Source organism: Carassius gibelio, chromosome A8 (genome assembly GCF_023724105.1).
Source record: "Carassius gibelio isolate Cgi1373 ecotype wild population from Czech Republic chromosome A8, carGib1.2-hapl.c, whole genome shotgun sequence".
NCBI lineage: Eukaryota > Metazoa > Chordata > Actinopteri > Cypriniformes > Cyprinidae > Carassius > Carassius gibelio.
In genome coordinates, this window is record NC_068378.1 from 25,686,356 (window position 1) to 25,705,776 (window position 19,421).

The 19,421-nt window shown below is 36.5% G+C and overlaps 1 protein-coding gene across 2 annotated transcripts in view; it reads left to right on the top strand.

The window, feature by feature from the left end:
* LOC128019021 (homeobox protein cut-like 2) overlaps positions 1-19,421 on the top strand; it is a 146,915-nt gene that overhangs the window by 52,771 nt on the left and 74,723 nt on the right. For both annotated transcript variants that reach the window (XM_052604960.1, XM_052604961.1), the window contains exons 2-3: positions 4,503-4,613; positions 7,028-7,075. In XM_052604960.1, coding sequence (XP_052460920.1) covers positions 4,503-4,613; positions 7,028-7,075 — 159 coding nt within the window. The remainder of the gene's footprint in view (positions 1-4,502; positions 4,614-7,027; positions 7,076-19,421) is intronic.

Sequence of the window (19,421 nt, forward strand, 5' to 3'; positions counted from 1 at the left end):
CCATCTGCACCCCCCCCCCCTCTTTTTTTCCCATAACCACCTACTTTTTTGCAGTTAATTTTTCTGCTGGTCCAAACACTCTGGCTCACTGGTTGAGAACTCTCTTGTTTTCCTCACATGTCAACTTCCTCTCTTCCCTGCTGTCATCAGCGAGACGTGCCATAGATTCTGTGCTAATCGATGGTAAAGATTTTTTCGAGCTCTATAGTGAATCTGAAGGTTATATCTCCGTGTTCTAACAGTCTGTGTATTTACAGTACACAATTTCATTTATGGCCCTTCATTGCTTGTTTGGTTCTTACAGACGACAAGCTCTCAGATCTGGTTCAGTTAACCCCTTGTTATCTTTTGTTGTCTTTTTGGTGCTTTTATATATCTCGGTCACTCGTAGACATGTTTGATTCAATGTCAAGTTCAACTGTTAAGAACGTTGCTTCTCTACGGAGCTGGACGACTGCACGTGAACGGAAACGCCTCAGCCAATCAGTTTTCCTCACTGGGTTGTCTGAGAGATGCTGGCCTCAGCAGGCTGGTTTTGCTTAGCTCCGCCCCCTGTGACATCGGCAGAGCTTCCCAGAGGGAAACTCATCAATTACAGATGGATGTTTGACTGGCACAGGCCTAATGACAGGGGCTCAATATTGACCCAGCTGCCCACCGCATCCTGAAAATACAGGCCCGATTGCCTTTTTCCAAACCCTTTAAACATTGAACGTTTGACTGAAGTTGTCTTCTTTTTACACACGAGTGTGGCTTTTCTTCAATACTGTTCAATAGTGACATTTCTTTGTGGCTTTCCTGGAACTAGGATCTGATTTAAAGCCATAGTTCATCCAAAAATGTAATTTCTGTCATCATTTACTCAGCCTCATGTCCTTACAAACCTGTATGACTTTTTCTTTTACAAAACACCAAAAGTCAAATTCTTCTTCTTTTGAGCTGTACAAATCATATATATATATATATATATATATATATATGTGTGTGTGTGTGTGTGTGTGTGTATATATATATAAACTGAAAAGGGGGAAAGGAGCAGATTTTAAAGCTGTAAGGACTAAGTTGTTTATCGTGATTGTTTTCCGAGCGTAACCCAGAGCTATTTAGATGGCTCGTGTCAGACGGCAGTTCATGCGTCTCATGTGTACTGTAATTTTCCTGCTCAGAATGACTTTGACTAACGTGGATCATCACCTGCTGAGCACGCTTGCATTAACAGGCATCTCAGAGCCTCAGTGCATCATGGGTAGCAGAGAAATGAGGAAGAGCGATAGCATCAGGTGGGTCTGATGGCTGTCTGAGCACAAATGAACAAACATTAAAAAAAAAAAAAACAAGAGAAGTGAAGCACGCTGCAGTTAGTTCTTGAAAGGTGAGAGCGAGCAGGTTTATTTCCAGCTCCTGCTGATGTCTCGTCTCTGTAGACGATGCAGAGAGCAAAGATGCTGTTTGTGATGTGTCAGATGTCAAAACTATTAATAAAAAAAGGTTTCCTTCATATACTCCTAGTGCTGCCAAAACTGAAGCACAAGTTTCTGTAAATGCTTCTTAGCGGTGAAGTTTGTGCTCCGGCAATTAGCCGTGTTTCTTCAGTGCTGCTGTTCTTGATTCTTAAGAGTTTGAGATTTGTTCAAATCATTAATCAGAAGCTTTCATCTTCACTGTTTGTGCTGCAGATGTTGAGGAAATCAGCCACTTTTTGGTGTATTAGTACTTTTTCTGAGGGATCAGACATTTTTGCCAGGAAAGGAAGTCTAAGAAAGAAAGAACTGATGAGCCAATAAAAGAAAGAGCGAAAGAAAGAAAGAGCAAATTGATTGGTGAATGAAAAAAGAGCAAAAGACAGAACAGATGAAAGAATGAAAGAAAAAAGAAAGTGATTTTTTTGCGAATTAAAGAGTGAAAGAAAGAAAGATAAAGAAAGAAAGAGAGAAAGAAAGAAAGAAAGAAAGAGCAAATTGATGGGTGAATGAAAGAAAGAGCAAAAGAAAGAACTGATGAAAGAAAATGATTTTTGTTTGCAAATTAGAGCGAAAGAAAGAAAATTGATGGGTGAATGAAAGAAAGGAAAAGAAAGAAAGAGAAAGAAAGAAAGAAAGAAAGAAAGAAAGAAAGAAAGAAAGAAAGAAAGAAAGAAAATTGTTGGGTGAATGAAAGAATGGAAAAGAAAGATCAAATAGATGAGTGAAAGAAAGAAAGAAAGAAAGAAAATTGTTGGGTGAATGAAAGAAAGGAAAAGAAAGATAAAATAGATGAGAGAAAGAAAGAAAGAAAGAAAGAAAGAAAGAGAAAGAAAGAAAGAAAGAGAAAGAAAGAAAGAAAGAAAGAAAATTGTTGGGTGAATGAAAGAAAGGAAAAGAAAGATAAAATAGATGAGTGAAAGAAAGAAAGAGAGAAAGAAAGAAAGAAAGAAAAAGAGTAAATTTAAGTTTGCGAATTAAATAAAGAGTGAAAGAAAAAATGAATGAAAGGGCAAAAGAACAAATGAAAAAAAAGAATCCTATCCTAAAAATGAATAATTTTATTCTAATTATTTTAATTAACACTTTGATTATCTGATCAAAAGTGACAGAAAGACATTTATAATATTTTTACTTATTTATAATATTACGTATATTTATAATATGAGATTTCTATTTCAAATAAATTCTGTTTCCACCAAAGATGTTAAGCAGTAATCATTAGTTATTATTAATAATTGAGCAGCAATAATAATAACTGATTTCTGAAGATCATGTGACTGGAGTAATGATGCTGAAAATACAGCTTTGACCACTGCAATAAGTTATATTCAAATTGAAAAGGTTATTTTTATTATAAAAGCATTTCACATTATTACTGTTTTTACTGTATTTTTGATCTAATGAATATATCCTAGATGAGCAAAAAATACATCTTTCTAAAACATTATACTGGCAGTATATGTTTTTACTCCTGTTGAGTGTTTGTAACTCACTGAACAAACATTATACATAAAATCCTGCGAGATTCAAGTGAGAAATCACTGAGAATGGAAGCAGAAGATCAATAACGGGACAAAAATAAATGAAATGTTTAATTCCAAACACACAGTCCTACATATTTATTCAGAATTCAGGTCATGTCATTCAGCACACCTGCATTTGTAGATATAAGACCCTTTAATGCACACTACCAAGTCAACTAAAGGAAGGAAACCTGTGCTGTGTTATTGGGTTGATAGCATCAGTGTTTCAGTTCTCTTCACATCGAGGTTCTCGTTCATACGTCAGTCAGATAGATTAACAGCCTGTAGTCTGCTTAAATCCAACCATCACAGTCCATCAAACCTAAGCAATCATGGATTAACAGCTCTGTAAATGCCTTATATATATATATTACACCTAAACACATGAACTGGCCATGCAGATCCTCATCACGCTTTCAGACTCCAGTGAAGAAAATCAAGAGTTTGAGAAACATCCAAGAATTTGTGCCGTAAATCTGGGGCTGCGTTACAGCTTTTGTCCTCAGGAATTCTTCTTCTCCCATTAGATAATGTTCTAAATTGCCTTTAAGTGAGAGTACAGATTAATTAAAACATAGTCAATTTAATTTCATGTCATGTATGAATTTGGTACAGTAATAAGAAAAGAAAAGCCATCTCGCTCATTTTCAACACAAAGAGCTGACGGTGAGAGACTGTGAGGACAGATATGTTTAATAACTAGTGTGAGATGTAAAACATGACTTGGAATAATTGTTGTTTGAATGAATTCTGTAGGGGCTTGTGTACTAGTTTCAATTAAGGACCAAAACAAATTCACACAAAAACCTCTGACTTTGCACCCCAAAACTCACTATGCATATATATTTGATAAAAAATTCAGTAATATCGTAAAATGTTATTACAACTTAAAATGACAGTTTTCTATGTGAATATATCGTAACTGTAATTTATTCCTGTGATGCACAGCTGTATTTTCAGCATCATTCCTCCAGTCTTCAGAGTCACATGATCCTATCTATCCATCCATCCATAAAATGGTATTACTATAACGCCACAATGTCTGTGAAACCATGTCAGTGTGATGGTACATGAAAAAAAAAAAAAAAGCAGCACTATTTTTTATATTGATTTTGTTCGTGCCGATCTCTCTTGAGTTGAATAGATGGATACTGGTGAATATTCAGAGTTCCTGTGCATGTGCCATTCTCTCCCTCCTCCTCCTGTTTCTCTCTCTCTCTCTCTCTCTCTCTCTCTCTCTCTCCCATGACCGTTGCAGAGGTATTGATTATTTTGGATTCTGATTATCTAAAAGGCCTTCTGCTACTGAAGGCATTGGATTTATTTTAGTTTAATTATTAATGGGGCTGAGCTTACAGTAAGCAGTCTCCTTCTATCAGATCATGACGGATTACACGGTTAATATTCAGCAGCGTATATTTATTTATGTGTGTACTAAGCTGTGTATATGAGTGTTGGCAGGCCTCTCTAAAGCATGTCTCTCTCTCTCTCTCTCTTGTTCTCTTTGTCTCTGTAGAGGGAGCTGAATTCAGTGGCGGCACAGCTAGCGGGCCGACAGGAGGAGAGCGAGGACTCCCATAAGCACCTGGTGGAGCTGAGCCGGGAATTCAAGAAAAATGTCCCAGAGGTGAGTGGGAAGGCAGGTTCATGCTGATAGACCCTTTTAAAGTTTTCCTGACCTTACCTGTGACGGAAACCGAGTTTGGGTTCAAGTTTTTAGCATCATTTTTTTCATACGAGCTTCTGTTTTGTTTGCTCTTTCACTATTTTTTTCTTTTTATTCTCTTGTCTGAACTCCTCCCCTTCTCATATTTCAAATCTTTGTGAGCCAATCAGGTGATCCGTAAGCACCATGTGACTAAGTGTTCTGGAATGGCTGGAAAATGACATCGTGATAAAACTGATCAGCTGATTTCGGCACTTTTTTTGAATGTTGTGCAAATACACTTATTTCCATATTTACATTTTTGACATTTACATGCATTTTTTTGTTACTTTATAACATAATTTATAAAAACAATCCATTCAATCTTTTTTTTATTTTCAACATTTGATAATAACAATACATTTTTCTTAAGTAACAAACCAGCATATTTTCATGATTTCTGAAGATCATGTGACACTGAAGAGGAATGATGCTGAAAATTCAGCTGTGCATCACAAAAATAAATAACAGTTTACAATATATTCACATAGAAACCAGTTTTTTACATTTCACATTATTACTGATTTTACTGTATTTTTGATCAACTAAATGTAGCATAGGAGAGCATAAATCTTTCAGGAACATAATAACCCCAAACTCTTGCGCGTCACATTTTTTTTTTTCTTAAATGCACAGATAATTTAAAATCTATATATTTTTTGAAAAGCCAGCAATGAAGAGTTTCAGAAACAGATCCCGTAAAAACGATAAAAACTGTAAAAAGATACAGTAAAAATTAATTTTTGTTCCCACCCCTCACTTCTCCTCTTCGGATATGAGCCATTGCTAGCTAATATTCCTCCCTCCAGTATCAGCACTAATAGTGTAATACAGAGTATCTGCCGTTTACTGACGTTACTCGTCACATCCAGACATCAGCTTTTAATCTTCCAGAACCTTCAGCTAAAAACCCTCTCAGGAAATGAGCCGCTCGTTCCCGTGGAGGAAAATCCAGCGCTGAACCTCTTTAAGTTCAAGTCCCTCTCTGTTTAAATTCCCATCACTCTAATCCAGAGCTGCTCTTCAGGTAAAGGTGACGCGCGAGGAATGCTTGTCACGCATCTCTCATTATACACGCTTTGACATTTTACATTTTTCCTCGTTAGCGGCCTTCCTTTTTTCCGAGGCTGCGTTTGAAGCTTCGACGCGATCAGACCTCTCGACTCAGAAGCCCAACTCCTCGTTTGCTCTCCACTTGACACAAATGTCATCAGTGACAATCAGACTTTACAAGATTAGCAAACGTCTGGAGCTCATGCTAGCCGTATCGTTAAAGAATGGGGCGTAATTGATCCTAAACAAAGCATAAGTAATGGATTGACAGCAGAATCAGATGAGTTATTTGTGTTAATGGAGAAGTTGTTATTGTCTTCAGCCAAAGGTCCTCGGTTCGATACAGTATTTATTAACAACATACTGAATGAGACGTACTGTTGATTACCACAGACATTCTTTTTTTGGGGGGGGCATTCACAGTGCTAATGCATATACAGTGAAAGTCTATGGAGGAAAACAGTGGATTAAAACCAGAACTCGTACATTTGTTAAAGAACTAGAATTTTTATACCAATTTAATGTTATTTGAGCTGAATTATCATCACTTTTAGTAGTATAAGTACTGTTTTAGGTGGACGAACTTCTGGTTATTTGTTACCAATGTAAATCAATGTGAGTTTTTTTCTTGAAATACTGTATACACGTTTATAGTGACAAAGAGTGTCTCTGTCATACTAGTCTCATTGTTAACATGAATGTTGTTCAAAGTTAATTTTTTTTAATGTTTATCTTGTTGAAATAATTTGATACACAGACAACTAAAGCTGTACACCAATGTTTTTTTAATATTTTGAATTAGATTAAATTTTTATATATTATTTTATATTTTATCATATCATTTTATTATTTTGTAAAAATTACAATATATATATTAATCTTATTTTAGTTTAGCCAATTCAGTTTAGTTTTTGTATTTCGTTTTTTTTTTTCAACTAATTCTTTTTTTTTTTTTTTTTTCGTCTAATAAATTTTTCATTAACTTTTGCAGCTTATATATTAGATGCACCAAATGTTCGGAGTAGAAGTATAGGGAATTGCATTTTTTGTAACCGTGAAATGCCATTTGACTCAAAGAAAAAAAAATTCAATCCAAAATCAAGAGCAAATTTATATTTAAATAGATTTTGCATAAATAAAATATGAACTATTTTATGAAGATTAGAATCTTTTGCATTGTGAATTTTATTATTATTCTTTTTTTTTTATGGCAATAAAAAAAGATTTTTCCCCAAAACTGTCCTTTGAACATGATGCACAACAGTTTTGTTCTCTGTGTTTAGGAGGTGTTGGAGATGGTTTCGCCCGTCCTCAAGAGTTTCCAAGCTCAGGTCAGTCAACGCTCCCCGTTTAATGCAGATAACATCATATCCACCTCAAAAACAGTGCAGCTCTCATGTCTGTCCCTGCTGGAGATATTTATATATTAATGCATGAAATAACATCCAAATCAGTTGATTGCATTTAGGCATCCGTCATTGTTTCTATTCGTCTTATTTAGCCGTTTGCTGCCTTTCCCAGGGATCAAAACTCTCTGGGCATCACGTCATCCGTATCTGTTCTCCCTCCACTGGCCTTCACTCTATTGACTGGTATTATTTTCCCGTCAGACTTAAGTAGCATCTCTCCTCCATTAAGACGCAGGAGTACAGGACGCCTCTCTCACTCTCTCTCTGTCATGCTGTTGTAATGGTGCACTCGCCGATCCTTCCCTGACATGCTCCTGTCGAGAAAGTCATCTGATCTCCTCTCAAAGCCAGTGCTCGAGCCATTAAACAGCAGATCATAAATCATATTTGCAATCCTCGTCTGTGGTCCAGAAAGCTCCAGCATACTGAATGATAATGCATGTTTCCCGTCTCATCGGGAGTGATTCGCTGCTGTGGCAGAGTCCAGCTGGCCACATGATGTTGTGTTGTGCAGCAATGCAATGGCATTTTCATGAAAAAGTGTCTTAGGCCTGATATTAAAAGGATAGTTAACCCAAAAATGAACCATCATTTACTCACCCTCAAGTTATTCCAAGCCTGCATGAGTTTCTTTCTTCTGTTGAACATAAAAGAAGATATTTTGAAGAATGTTGGTAATCAAAAGGTTAACGGTAGCCATTGACTGCATTAGTTTGGAGAACAAGTATTATGGAAGTCAATAGGTACCATAGGCTTAGATATGTTATACATGTTTTCATGATCTATTCTCAGTGGATAATGTCCTGGCCTTAATTTACTTTTTTGTCTTGTGTCTGATTATGAAAGTAAAATGAGTTGCAAACAGGCTTTTACATTTAAGCAATAAGACTTGTTGCTGTGCTGTATGGTGAATATAGTCGTAGCAAAAGGGAATTAATAAATAGAATCAGGGTTCCCATGGTTAAAAAAATCAAGGAATTTCTCAAAAAAAAAAAAAAAAAGTTAGCTTTTTATTTATTTATTTATTCCACTTCAATATAAATCATAAGCATAATGCAATTATGCAGTATTTTTTTATGTTATTTTTAAAAAATCTTATACTTTAATCACAATTGGAAAACTCATTGGAACTCATATAAATTATTATTTTATATTTAAGTATATTAAATTACATGATTTTTTTCTAGCTGTGAACCGCTCTTAAATATTTTGCACAATTTTTATGAATGCAATCTTTAAAAAATCATATCCAGTGATCATAAACAACTGGGAAAGTCATGAGTATTCATTCTTTATATGGTGAGGGAAGCTTTACAACATGACGACAAATATACTCACAATATAGCATGAGTGATTTGAGTCCCTCATTGCTTTTTTTTGAATGGTTAATATACTTTTTTTTTTAATAACTTTTTGAGTTGATTTTATTTTATTTTTTTTCTTTTGTTTTGTGGTATTTAGGTCCTGACATAGAGGTTAATTGTTGTTTATTTTGGCTTCTGTGCAGTAATGTTGCTGGTGTATGTCATAATTGTTACAATACCAAGTTTTGAACGACCTATGCATTTTATAATTTGTAGATCTAGAGCCGCCCTGACTGAGAGGTGCATGATGGGTAAACTTCACAGGGACCACTTACTGCTGGAGAAGTTTAACCGTGAGAGTTTACTACGCGAGTTTGTTGCGTTATGTAGGTGGAGTGTGTTTGCGTGTTCTAGGTCCCTCTGAAGCGCGCGCATGTGTGTGTGTGTGTGTGTGTGTTTTAGGTCTCTTCGGCCCTCGTTCTCCTCCCTTCTCTAGCGTTGCGCTTTCTTGAGGTCCCCAGTGGTTCTTGGACCCTTATTGTGCCACTTTTAAAAGCGAAGTTGTCTGCTTTGAAGTGTTTGCGACATGACAGGTTTCTCTTTTCTTTCTCTGTTTCATTTCTGCGCGTCCCTCCCTCTCCTCCCCTCCTGCCGCGTCTGCTAATTATCGTTAACCAGGCGGCTGATTAGAAGCACACGTCGACCTAGATTCCCGAAGTGTTGGTCGCATGAAAGGGTTAATCCCCGAGCTGGTGGCTGTCATTGGTCGTCTCCTTTCTCCTCCTCCTCCTCCTTCTTCTTCTTCTTCTTCTTCTTTCCTGTTCTTTTCTCTTTCGGAGTGGAAGAGAGCTAATGAGGTCCCGTCAGAGCCGGGGAGAGGTGTTAATTTGGCCTGTGAAGTGGAAAGGAGATTAAGGACAGTAAGAAGTCGAGTTTACGGCTTAAAATACATCGCTGTCCTTATTAATCCAAAGGCCCTGGGAGACCAGCAGCACTTTTTGGTTTTATAATGAAGAGTGTCTTATAATGAAGGTAATTTTAATAAAATTTACTGCGAGGAGGCTTGCGTCCGACGGCGTGTGTGTTTTAATAGAGTCGGCCGCACCGCTGGGCTGATATTGGAGAGGTGCTCCAACCTTTTTCTCCATTTGAGAAGTGTTACGCCACACAGTTCACCTTAAGAAGAGAAAACGGTTTCAAACTTTTGCCAAGCACATGGAAAACGAAGCCCTAATCAAACAAAGGGTAAATCACTTCTGATTGGACTAATAAGGCATCTTTAGGATGCCATAGGGCAATTAAGCATTTAAAGCCTGACATAAGAAATAATAGTCGAATAATATATATATATATATATATATATATATATATATATATATATATATATATATATATATATATATATATATATATATTTTTTTTTTTTTTTTTTTTTTTTTTTTTTTGTTTTTTTTTTTTTTAAAGAACAGAACCTTTACACAGGAGGGAGGTTTGCATATGTGTTTATTGTTGAGCATTATATTTGAGCTTTCAGGCTTTTGTGCCACATATAGTTCGATACAGTGATAATATGAAGGAAAAAATGCTTCAGTTTTATTCAAAAATATGCAGTTTGGTGTAGATGCTGATATTTATATGGCCAAAAAAATTAGATCGACTTACATAAAATGCATATAAATATCAGTCATCACTCTATATCTCCCAATAATATATCTTAGTAAGTTGATGTTTAAATGCTTAGTTTGATGATAAAAAGATGTAATGCAATGCAACACAAAGATAAACAAGAGTATAATGCATAATCTAGTAAACCTGCTTCAGTTCTGTGAGTGTTCATCTTGAAATATTACTAACAATGTAAAAATGATTCCTACATTTACTTCCTACAGGAATTCCTACAAAAATCTTAGTAAAGATTTCACACTGAAAGAGGACGTATGTGACCCTGGGCCACAAAACCAGTCTTAAGTGTCAATTTTTTTAAATTGAGATTTATACATCATCTGAAAGCTGAATAAATAAGCTTTCCATTGATGTATGATTATTAGGATCAGACAATATTTGGCAGAGATACAACTATTTGAATATCTGGAATCTGAGGGTGCAAAAAAAAAATCTAAATACTGAGAAAATCATCTTTAAAGTTGCCCAAATGAAGTTTTTAGCAATGCTTATTAAGTTTTTATATATATATAATCTAGGAAATTTACAAAATATCTTAATGGAACATGATCTTAACTTAACATCCTAATGATTTTTGGCATAAAAGAAAAATCAACAAATTTTGACCCATACAAAGTTTTTTGGCTATTGCTACAAATATCCCCTTGAGACTTAAGACTGCTTTATACCGTTATTACTAATTATACCGTAAGACCTTTCACTTGATAAAGTCTAAACTATCAAGCAGACGACAGAAGGCTTTTTTTGTCATTTAAAGAAATATTTTATCCAGAAATGAAAATGCAAGTTATTTATCAATTATGGAGTCTTTCATGGTAGTTTATGGCTTTTTTTATTATCAGTTTTCATTTTTTGTTAAACTAACCCGTAAACTGTCCATCACGATTTGGTCCAATATAAATTTCCTACAATATCATATTATATCTTTGGGCTTATGATAGGGATCTCTTTGGGGTATTAGCAGGAGTCTGGTACATTTCTTTTAGGACGTTTTGACTAGGAGCAGATGGTTTTGTGTCGCTGGTTTAAGATGTCAGGCCCACATTAACCAGTCAGCTCATTTTCTCTCCCTCTCCGTGTCTGTTGGCGCTCGCAGAGAGAAAACATCCACGCAGGGCCCTAATTATGAAAACTTGCTTTACAAAGATAATCCGAGGAGTAATTTAGCGTGCACAATGAGAGTCGTGGTGCTGTGCAGATGGAGAATCTGATAAATAGTTCGGAACATGTAATTAGCAACTCGGTTCTGTTTCGTGCCATTAACCCCTGCAGCCCAGAAATCTTCACCCGCCATTATCAGACGAAGAGGTAAAACGCAATCCGGCTGACTACACAACCCAATCCAGACCCGCTATTCATCTCGCTCAGCTTGTGGGGATTCAGTCAGACACCTGTTTTCTGGGGCAGGAGGGTCTCCAGTGTTTCAGGAGAACATTTAAGACACTCAGCACTGAATTATTCATCTGTGGAGTGGATGGGTTTTCTGCATACGTGCACACATTAGTGCAGACCAAGTCCTTTACTTCTGGATGCATTTGTTTCAGTGGTGTGCAGAAAAGCAAAATGACACAATAGGATATGTTCAATAGCTAATATATGTAGAGCACGATATTGCATTTCTGGGCGTTTGACTCTCTTTATTCGACACACATGATGTAGAGCAGAGAGACAAAGTTTTCAGGAAGAGAAACAAGGATGTGATTCAGATATGTTGCTGGTGCTTCACTCAAACAGAAATGTTTCAGAAATGGAAATTCATGCAGTTTATTGTACCAATATACACTACTGTTCAAAAGTTTGTAAGAAATTATTACTTTTATTTAGCATGTTAAATTGATAAAAAGTGACAGTCGATGCATTAAAAATCTATTTCAAGTAATACATAAATGTTGTTCTTTTGAGCTTTCTATTCATCAAAGAATTATAAAAAATTGCTTTTCCATAAAACTGTAACAAGGAGTCAGATGCGTTCGATCTATGTGCAGAATTTTATTAAGAGAATGGTCATACAGGCAGAAATCAGGAACGGCGTCAGGTGTGTTAGCGATATCCAGAATCATTAACGTAACAAGCAGAGATCGGGGCAGGCACCAGAAAATCAGAGTTGGTTACACAATCCAAGATCAGACACGGGAAAACAAACACAAGGGAAAACGCTCGGGAATGCTAGACAGGCTAAACAAGACTTTGCAGTGAGTGAGAGTGATTGTGCTGTTTTTATGTGTGTGTAAATGAGGTGCAGGTGTGGCAAGGAAATTGGCGGATAAATGAGGTGCAGGTGTGGCAAGGTGATTGTGATGCAGTGACTCATGGGGAATGTAGTTCGGGTGTGGTGCAACAGTATGAGAGGTGTTAGTGTCCAAGTGACATCTGGTGGTAGATGGGTGGAATGGTCCTGAGTGGAGTGCCCTCTACTGAAGTTCATGGGCTCTCCATCTAATGATCGTGACAAAAACTATGAATCAGCACAACTGTTTTCGACATTAACAAGAAATGTTTCTTGAGCAGCAAATCATCATATTTTCATGATTTCTGAAGGTCATGTGACACTGAAGACTGGAGGAATGATGTTGAAAATTCAGCGCTGCATCACAGAAATAAATTACATCTTATAAGATATTTAAATAGAAAACAGTTGTTCTAAATAGCAATAATATTTCACAATATTACAGTTTTTCTGTATTTTTAATTAAATAAATTCAACCTTAGTGAGAAGAAGAAACAGACCAAATAAAAAAATTGTGAACAATTCATCAGTGCACACTATTTAAAAAAAGATGTCTTTTAATTATGTCTTTTAATCAGAATAAAACAGAATCTTGCTTTGGCGTTTACCTAGGAAAAATATTGATAAATGTCATCACTGTGCACATTTTGCGACCCAATCAAATCCCAATAACTCAAATCAAGCTTTTTAATATCATTTGATGTTGATTTTATGCTGGATCTCAGTTTTTAAATAAACTGTAGGTGCTTGCTTGTTTTTAAGAGGACGCATCCTAGACGTTCTCACTAACTGTAATTTATCATCATAAATCATGATACTGTTTGTTTGGGCCGGTAAGCTCGGCTGACCTTGCGGTGTGGCCTGAATATCCGCCGCAAGGTAAGTCGCTCCTTCTTTGATCCAGCGACAACACGTAAGGGCCGGTCCTTCCTCTGCTTTTTGATTAATTCCTAAAGGAAATGATAATTCATCTTGAATGTATAAATATGTTATGAATCGTGGAATAAATCAAAGAGTAATGGCACGATAATTAATTATAGCGGTATGTAAGAGAAGAGCGCATTATGTGGCTTGCTTCCTCTCAGCGTTATGATGAGAAGAGCTGTAATTACCTTCCTGTTCTAGAGGCTGCCTCCGGCTGTGCCGATTTGTACGCTCCTGTGGGCCTAGCGCTCGTAAACCTTTTCCCAAGCTAATTGTCGTGAGGGCCTAATGCACTGCCATAGCTCAAGTCTCAAACGCACTTTCTACAACTACAAGTTCATTTCTGAAATGCTTCTATGATGCCTTCAAATGCTGTCTAGGTAGGGAGCTCGCTAGATTTTAGAACGACTTCGGTGTGTGTGAGGTGAATGCGTCCGTTTGGAACATTTTCAGGTGTGTTTGTGCGTTCGTGTGTGTTTCTTCAGGCATTGTCTTAATTTATTGAGTTGCAATGTTGACTCACAAAAGCACGTCTGATTGAAATATTAGTGAAAGCCTTTTAAGGTTTCATTTTAAATCATGTGAGAGTTTAAACACAGTTTCTGCTGAGGTATTCGATTGAATCGTTAACATGAATGTGTCAAATATTAACTATAGGGAATCTCGTAAAAAGCTCTCTCTGTTAGATTTAAACAGCAATTCAGTTCCCAGACTCATTCTTAAACAGCACTTCAGATGATGCATACTAACATTTAGAAAGTCCTTTGTTCAAAGTTTAAATGCTAATGTTAAAGATGCACTTTTATTTTTCACATGGTGTTCCCATCATTTTGAGCCATGTTTGCTAAAGCAAGAATTACTGTTATTGCTTATATTTCTTATTAAATTAGAACAAACTTCTGTGCACTGTTATTTTAGTTTAATTTATACTTGATACGTTCATATAATATTTACTTTAATGTTTAATATAATATTTTATTATGTATTTAATTCTTAATTTATGAATTATTAATTAATTTAATTTAATTTAACTTAATTTATTTTAGTAATTTTGTAGTACTTAATTTTTTTGTACGTTTTTATTTTATTTTTATTTTATTTATTTATTTATTTTATTCAGCTTTTTTTATTATCGTAAACTTGTTTTTTTTTTAACAAGGCAACATTTGTTTATTAAACTTTATTATAATTTTCAATAATGGTTTTAGTTAACGATATGGTATTATAATAGTATAATATTATATATACAATGTGTGTTTTGAATTAGCTTTTTATTTTGAGTGTTAGTTTTAGTACATTTTTTTGTACCTTTTTTAATTTATATGTATCCTTTTTTTAATTTTAGTCATTGTAGTGTTACAACTTACACTTGTTTCATCTTATATTTATATTCATCTAATATTTATATTTTATTTAATTGAAGCTTTATTACCATAACAAAAAATATTTTTAATTGTTTAGGTAACAATAACAAGACTGCCCATGAGCCCAAGTATTTAATCCATAACTAATCCTACACCGTTTGCACACCATATACAGTACATACAAAAATCAGCTGTTTTTTTTACTTTGAGGCCTCAAGTTCTTTCTAGAGACTCAAATATCATAGAGACTTTACGATGGACTAGAAACCACCCAAAACACCATAGCAATGCAATTAAAACCTCCCAGAGCATCCTCGTAGCATCGGGTTTTTCCACGGGCAAACACCACTCACGCTCTCTTCAGAAAATGTGAAAATGAGTTCTGTATTCTACAACTTTCCTTCTACCTCAGTGTCCCTGTTCTAATGTGCTAATGACTACGGCTGTCACAGGCTGAGCCACACTAGCAGGTTCACGAGCAGCAGGTCCATTAGGTATTCCTGTCACGCCGGTGGCCGCAGCCCACAGAGCTGATATAAATAGGTTGCAGCAGGCCTGAAACCGGGACTCTCCTCTCCTCTCCTGTCCTCTCCTCCCCGACTTTATCACCCGTGTCCTGCACGTGTTAGCGGGGTGTGATCTCTGCTGCTTTCTCTTTGTCTCTCTCTCGGTTCACACACTCTCTTGTGCCCGTGTGGGAGAGAGTTCACAGAAGTGTGAGCTTTAGTCCTCCATAATCTACTGCATTTTTGTCACTCAGGTAATTCATTGTTTTTATGGTTTATGATCTATATAAAATACACATATATATTGTACAGAAAGCACAATTTTCAATCAGTGAGAGTTTGTTTCTTCATCAGATTTGGGGAAATGTAGCATTGCATCACTTGCTCAGCAATGGATCCTCTGCAGTGAATGGGTGCCGTCAGAATGAGAGTCCAAACAGCTGATAAAAACATCACAGTAATCCACAGCACTCCAGTCTATTAGCTAATGTCTTGTGAATTGAAAAGCTGCACCATGACATTTATAGCTTCAAACTATTGCTTTCAGAACAAAATAAGAGTCAGTTATCCATCATATTGCTTTTCCAGTGAAAAAGTGTTCTTGTCTGAATCAGGAAAGAAATCTGCACAGATCTAGCACTGTTTAGAAGTCAAACTAACTGTTATAAACAAATATGTGAGTGGAATTTGGTGTGAGAGGAAAACTTTTTTACTGGAGGAAATGTTGTTATGAATTATGGACTCTGGACTCTTTTGGCCAGGATCAACAGTTTGAAGTTAAAACATCCTAATGATGGATCTGTTTCTTACAAACACGCAGCTTTTGGCTTCTTAAGACATTAACCGATGGACTGGAGTGGTGTGGATTACTTGTGGATTATTGTGATGTTTTTATCAGCTGTTTGGACTCTCATTCTGACGGCACCCATTCACTGCAGAGCATCCATTGGTGAGCAAGAGATGTAATACTACATTTCCCCAAATGTGATGAAGAAACAAACTCATCTACATCTTGGATGGACTGAGGGCATACATTTCCAGCAAATTTTCATTTTGGGGAGAACTGCTCCTTTAATATTGCTTAGTGATTCAAAGAAAACTGTGATGTATTATCTTGAAATAATCACAATATTGTAATGCTTTAATAATTGTGTTTTTTAAATGTTTTCAAGTGGTAGAGCATTGCGTTAGCAGCGCAAGGTTGTGGGTTCAATTCCCAGGGAACACATGTTAGGTAAAAACTGTTAGCCTGAATGCACTGTAAGTTGATTTGGATAAAAGCATCTGCTAAATGCATTAATAAAAAAATGTATTTTAATGCTACCACATGCAAATACTCCATGGTACTTAAAAAAATTAAATTTGCAAACAGCTGCATATTGAGTCTGAGTACATTAGAAACTAGTTTACTATTTGCATATGCATCTTACAGACAGCTTAACGGTATGCGTAAGCTAATTTGTTCCTCGTTTTATGAGCTGCCTAAGTTGTCCAAAAGCATGTCAAACCAATTCTATAGAGACTTCAGAGCCAGTTAAACACAGTAAACATGCATCGGACTGCTTGCTATTTTGCATTAGTGACAAAATGTCCACACAGCGAGTTGAGAATGCAGGACATCAGATGAACAACAGCAGCGGCTGGTGCTTTTTAGGAATATATATATATATATATATATATATATATATATATATATACTTTGTATTTTTTTTGTCAGTTTAACTTGATGTACTAAAATAACCAAAAATATATATATATTTTTTTTAATAAAAACTAAATAGCCATATTACAAAACAACTCATAAAAGTGATAAATACATAAAACTTTAACTAAAATTAAACTGTAAAAAAAAAACATTTTAAATATTTATTAAAAAAACAAGAATTGTTTATATAATTATATAAAATTATATATAGTATAATATATAATTGTTATATTTTTTACAGTTTTTTCTTTTCTTTAAAAAACCCCCTCTCTCTTTTTTTTTTTTTTTTTTTTTTTTTTTACAGTGACATAAGTATTGTTAAGAGACACTTTGCAGTCCGACGTGAACCTGCATCATCATCACCATGGCTCAGTGTGTCTGTAGCCCATGCATGAATGGCTGTGCTCAGACTCTTGTAAGTGTGTGTGTGTGTGTGTGTGTGAGATCCTGTAGCACTACAGCTGTTTAGCACACGTCGGCCCTCGCCGCAGAGCACTGGTTATGCTTCTAAAACGAATGCCTTGTCTGCATGTGTACGGACAAGACATTTGTCATTTAGAGTGGCGTTTCTACAGACAGTGTGTTCATGTTTGTGTGTGTGTGTGTGTGTGTGTGTGTGTGTTTTATAAATATCTCTCTCACTGTAGCCAGGTGGAATTGATGCGCTTCAGCACATTTTGCAGGGTGTCGTCAGCGGAGGCTTTAATTTTCACCGTCCTGACAGCACGAGGTCTCGAGCTCAAAAGATGCAATGCCAGAGTGATGCTACTGCTGTGCAAATGTTGGACGTGTTTGCGGATGCAGCATCGGCGTCACACACACACACACACACACACACACACACACACAGAGTCGCAGACAAAACAGCCATCGCTCTGTGTCACAGAATAGGGTCAGACGTACTTCGCACCTTTAAAGAGCATCTGCAGCATCTCTTTGTCTTTCTATCTCACACACCTGGAGGAAATACCCACATTATTTGGTCCCTTGCTGCTTGCTAAAATGTGCAGTATTCAGCTGTATCCCACAATGCAGTTCACTTGACTGCTTCTAGCATGATGAAAGCATGCTTTTTTATTTTTTATCAAAATTCATTTTCATGTGTTCGGTTTCTGGACAGTAGGATTGTGCAAAATTCAGAATGTAAGAATCGATTCTCTTTCATTGAATGAGTGTGAATTTGAACTGAACTTGTCGCAACACACAGGAAGTTGTAGTTTGAATTCAAATGACAGGAAGAGGAATTTACTGAAGTGCAATGATCCACAAAAGGTTATGTCATCAATCCATCATTCCGTCTGTCATTCTTTCTGCGTTCCATCCATCCATTGTTCTGTCTACCTGTCATTCTGTCAGTCGTTCTATCCTTTTATCCATCCATCCCTGTATTGTTCTGTATATATCTTTCCTTCCATCGTTCCATCCATCCAATAATCTATGCAGAACAGACCATATTTCCTAAGATGGAAGAAGGAAGTCTTGCACAGATGTTTGATGTGAGCCTCAAAGGTCAGATGAGAGTCCCAGGTTGCTAACTGATGTTGAAAGTGGAATATTCTGTCCAGAAAAGTTAACGCTGGTAATGCCAGATGTCCAGACTTGATGTGGCATCTTTAAACTATTTAACGGCTCTCTACTTATTTATTCATTCATTACAAAAAAATGAGATAGTAAACTATTGAACGTATTTAGGTTCAAGATGTTCTGTATATGGAGAGCGGATATATAAATGTGTCCGAATGTAAACGGTCAAAGCTGGCAGAGTTAGACCATGTTGCTGTTTTGTTTGCTTGTGAGCAGAAAACACACGATGTGTAGAAATGAGGCCAGATTCTCTCGGTCTGCGATACGTGCTCGCGGATGTCAAGGAGTGAGCCGCTGCTCGCCGGCACAAACACACTCAAATTAGCCAATAAAACGTGTGAAATGGGTGCCGGAGCGCCGGCCGAGGACATGCCAAAAGAAATGAACATCAGCTCTCTTTGACACACACCGGGAGCGGCTGAGACGCGAGGCGGGGGGAAGACGGGAACGACAGAACGCAGGAGCTGAGTCAGAGAGCAGCTTTAGTGTTTGTAATCAAAGCGGTGACATGTGTTTGCAGAGCGCCATCAGCTCAGTCAAGCCAAATGTGCCGCTCTCAAATGACTCGTCCACACACACAAAAAACACCGACAGCTGACTGTGACGTGCGTAGACCATTCAGAAGTGTGAAGTAAACGTGTGAGTGGAGCATTCGTGGATAACTCTGACCATTTGCTGGTATGTGGCTGGTGGAGATAAATGGTGTTTTTGTCCGTCATTTACTGCACCCTTAAGTTGTTCAAAAATGGGCACCAAAGAAGATATTTTGAAGAAAGTTGGTAACTGAACAGTTGACGGCAGCCATTGACTTCCTTAGTATGAAAACAATACTATGGAAGTCAATGGCTACCATTGGCTACCCTGTGTTTTGAGATATAAAAGAAAAACATAAACCAATGTAACAGCAGAACATACTTCAAACGCAAGGAAACATCAGGGCTTAAAGACAAGACTATAAATACCAAGTAAAA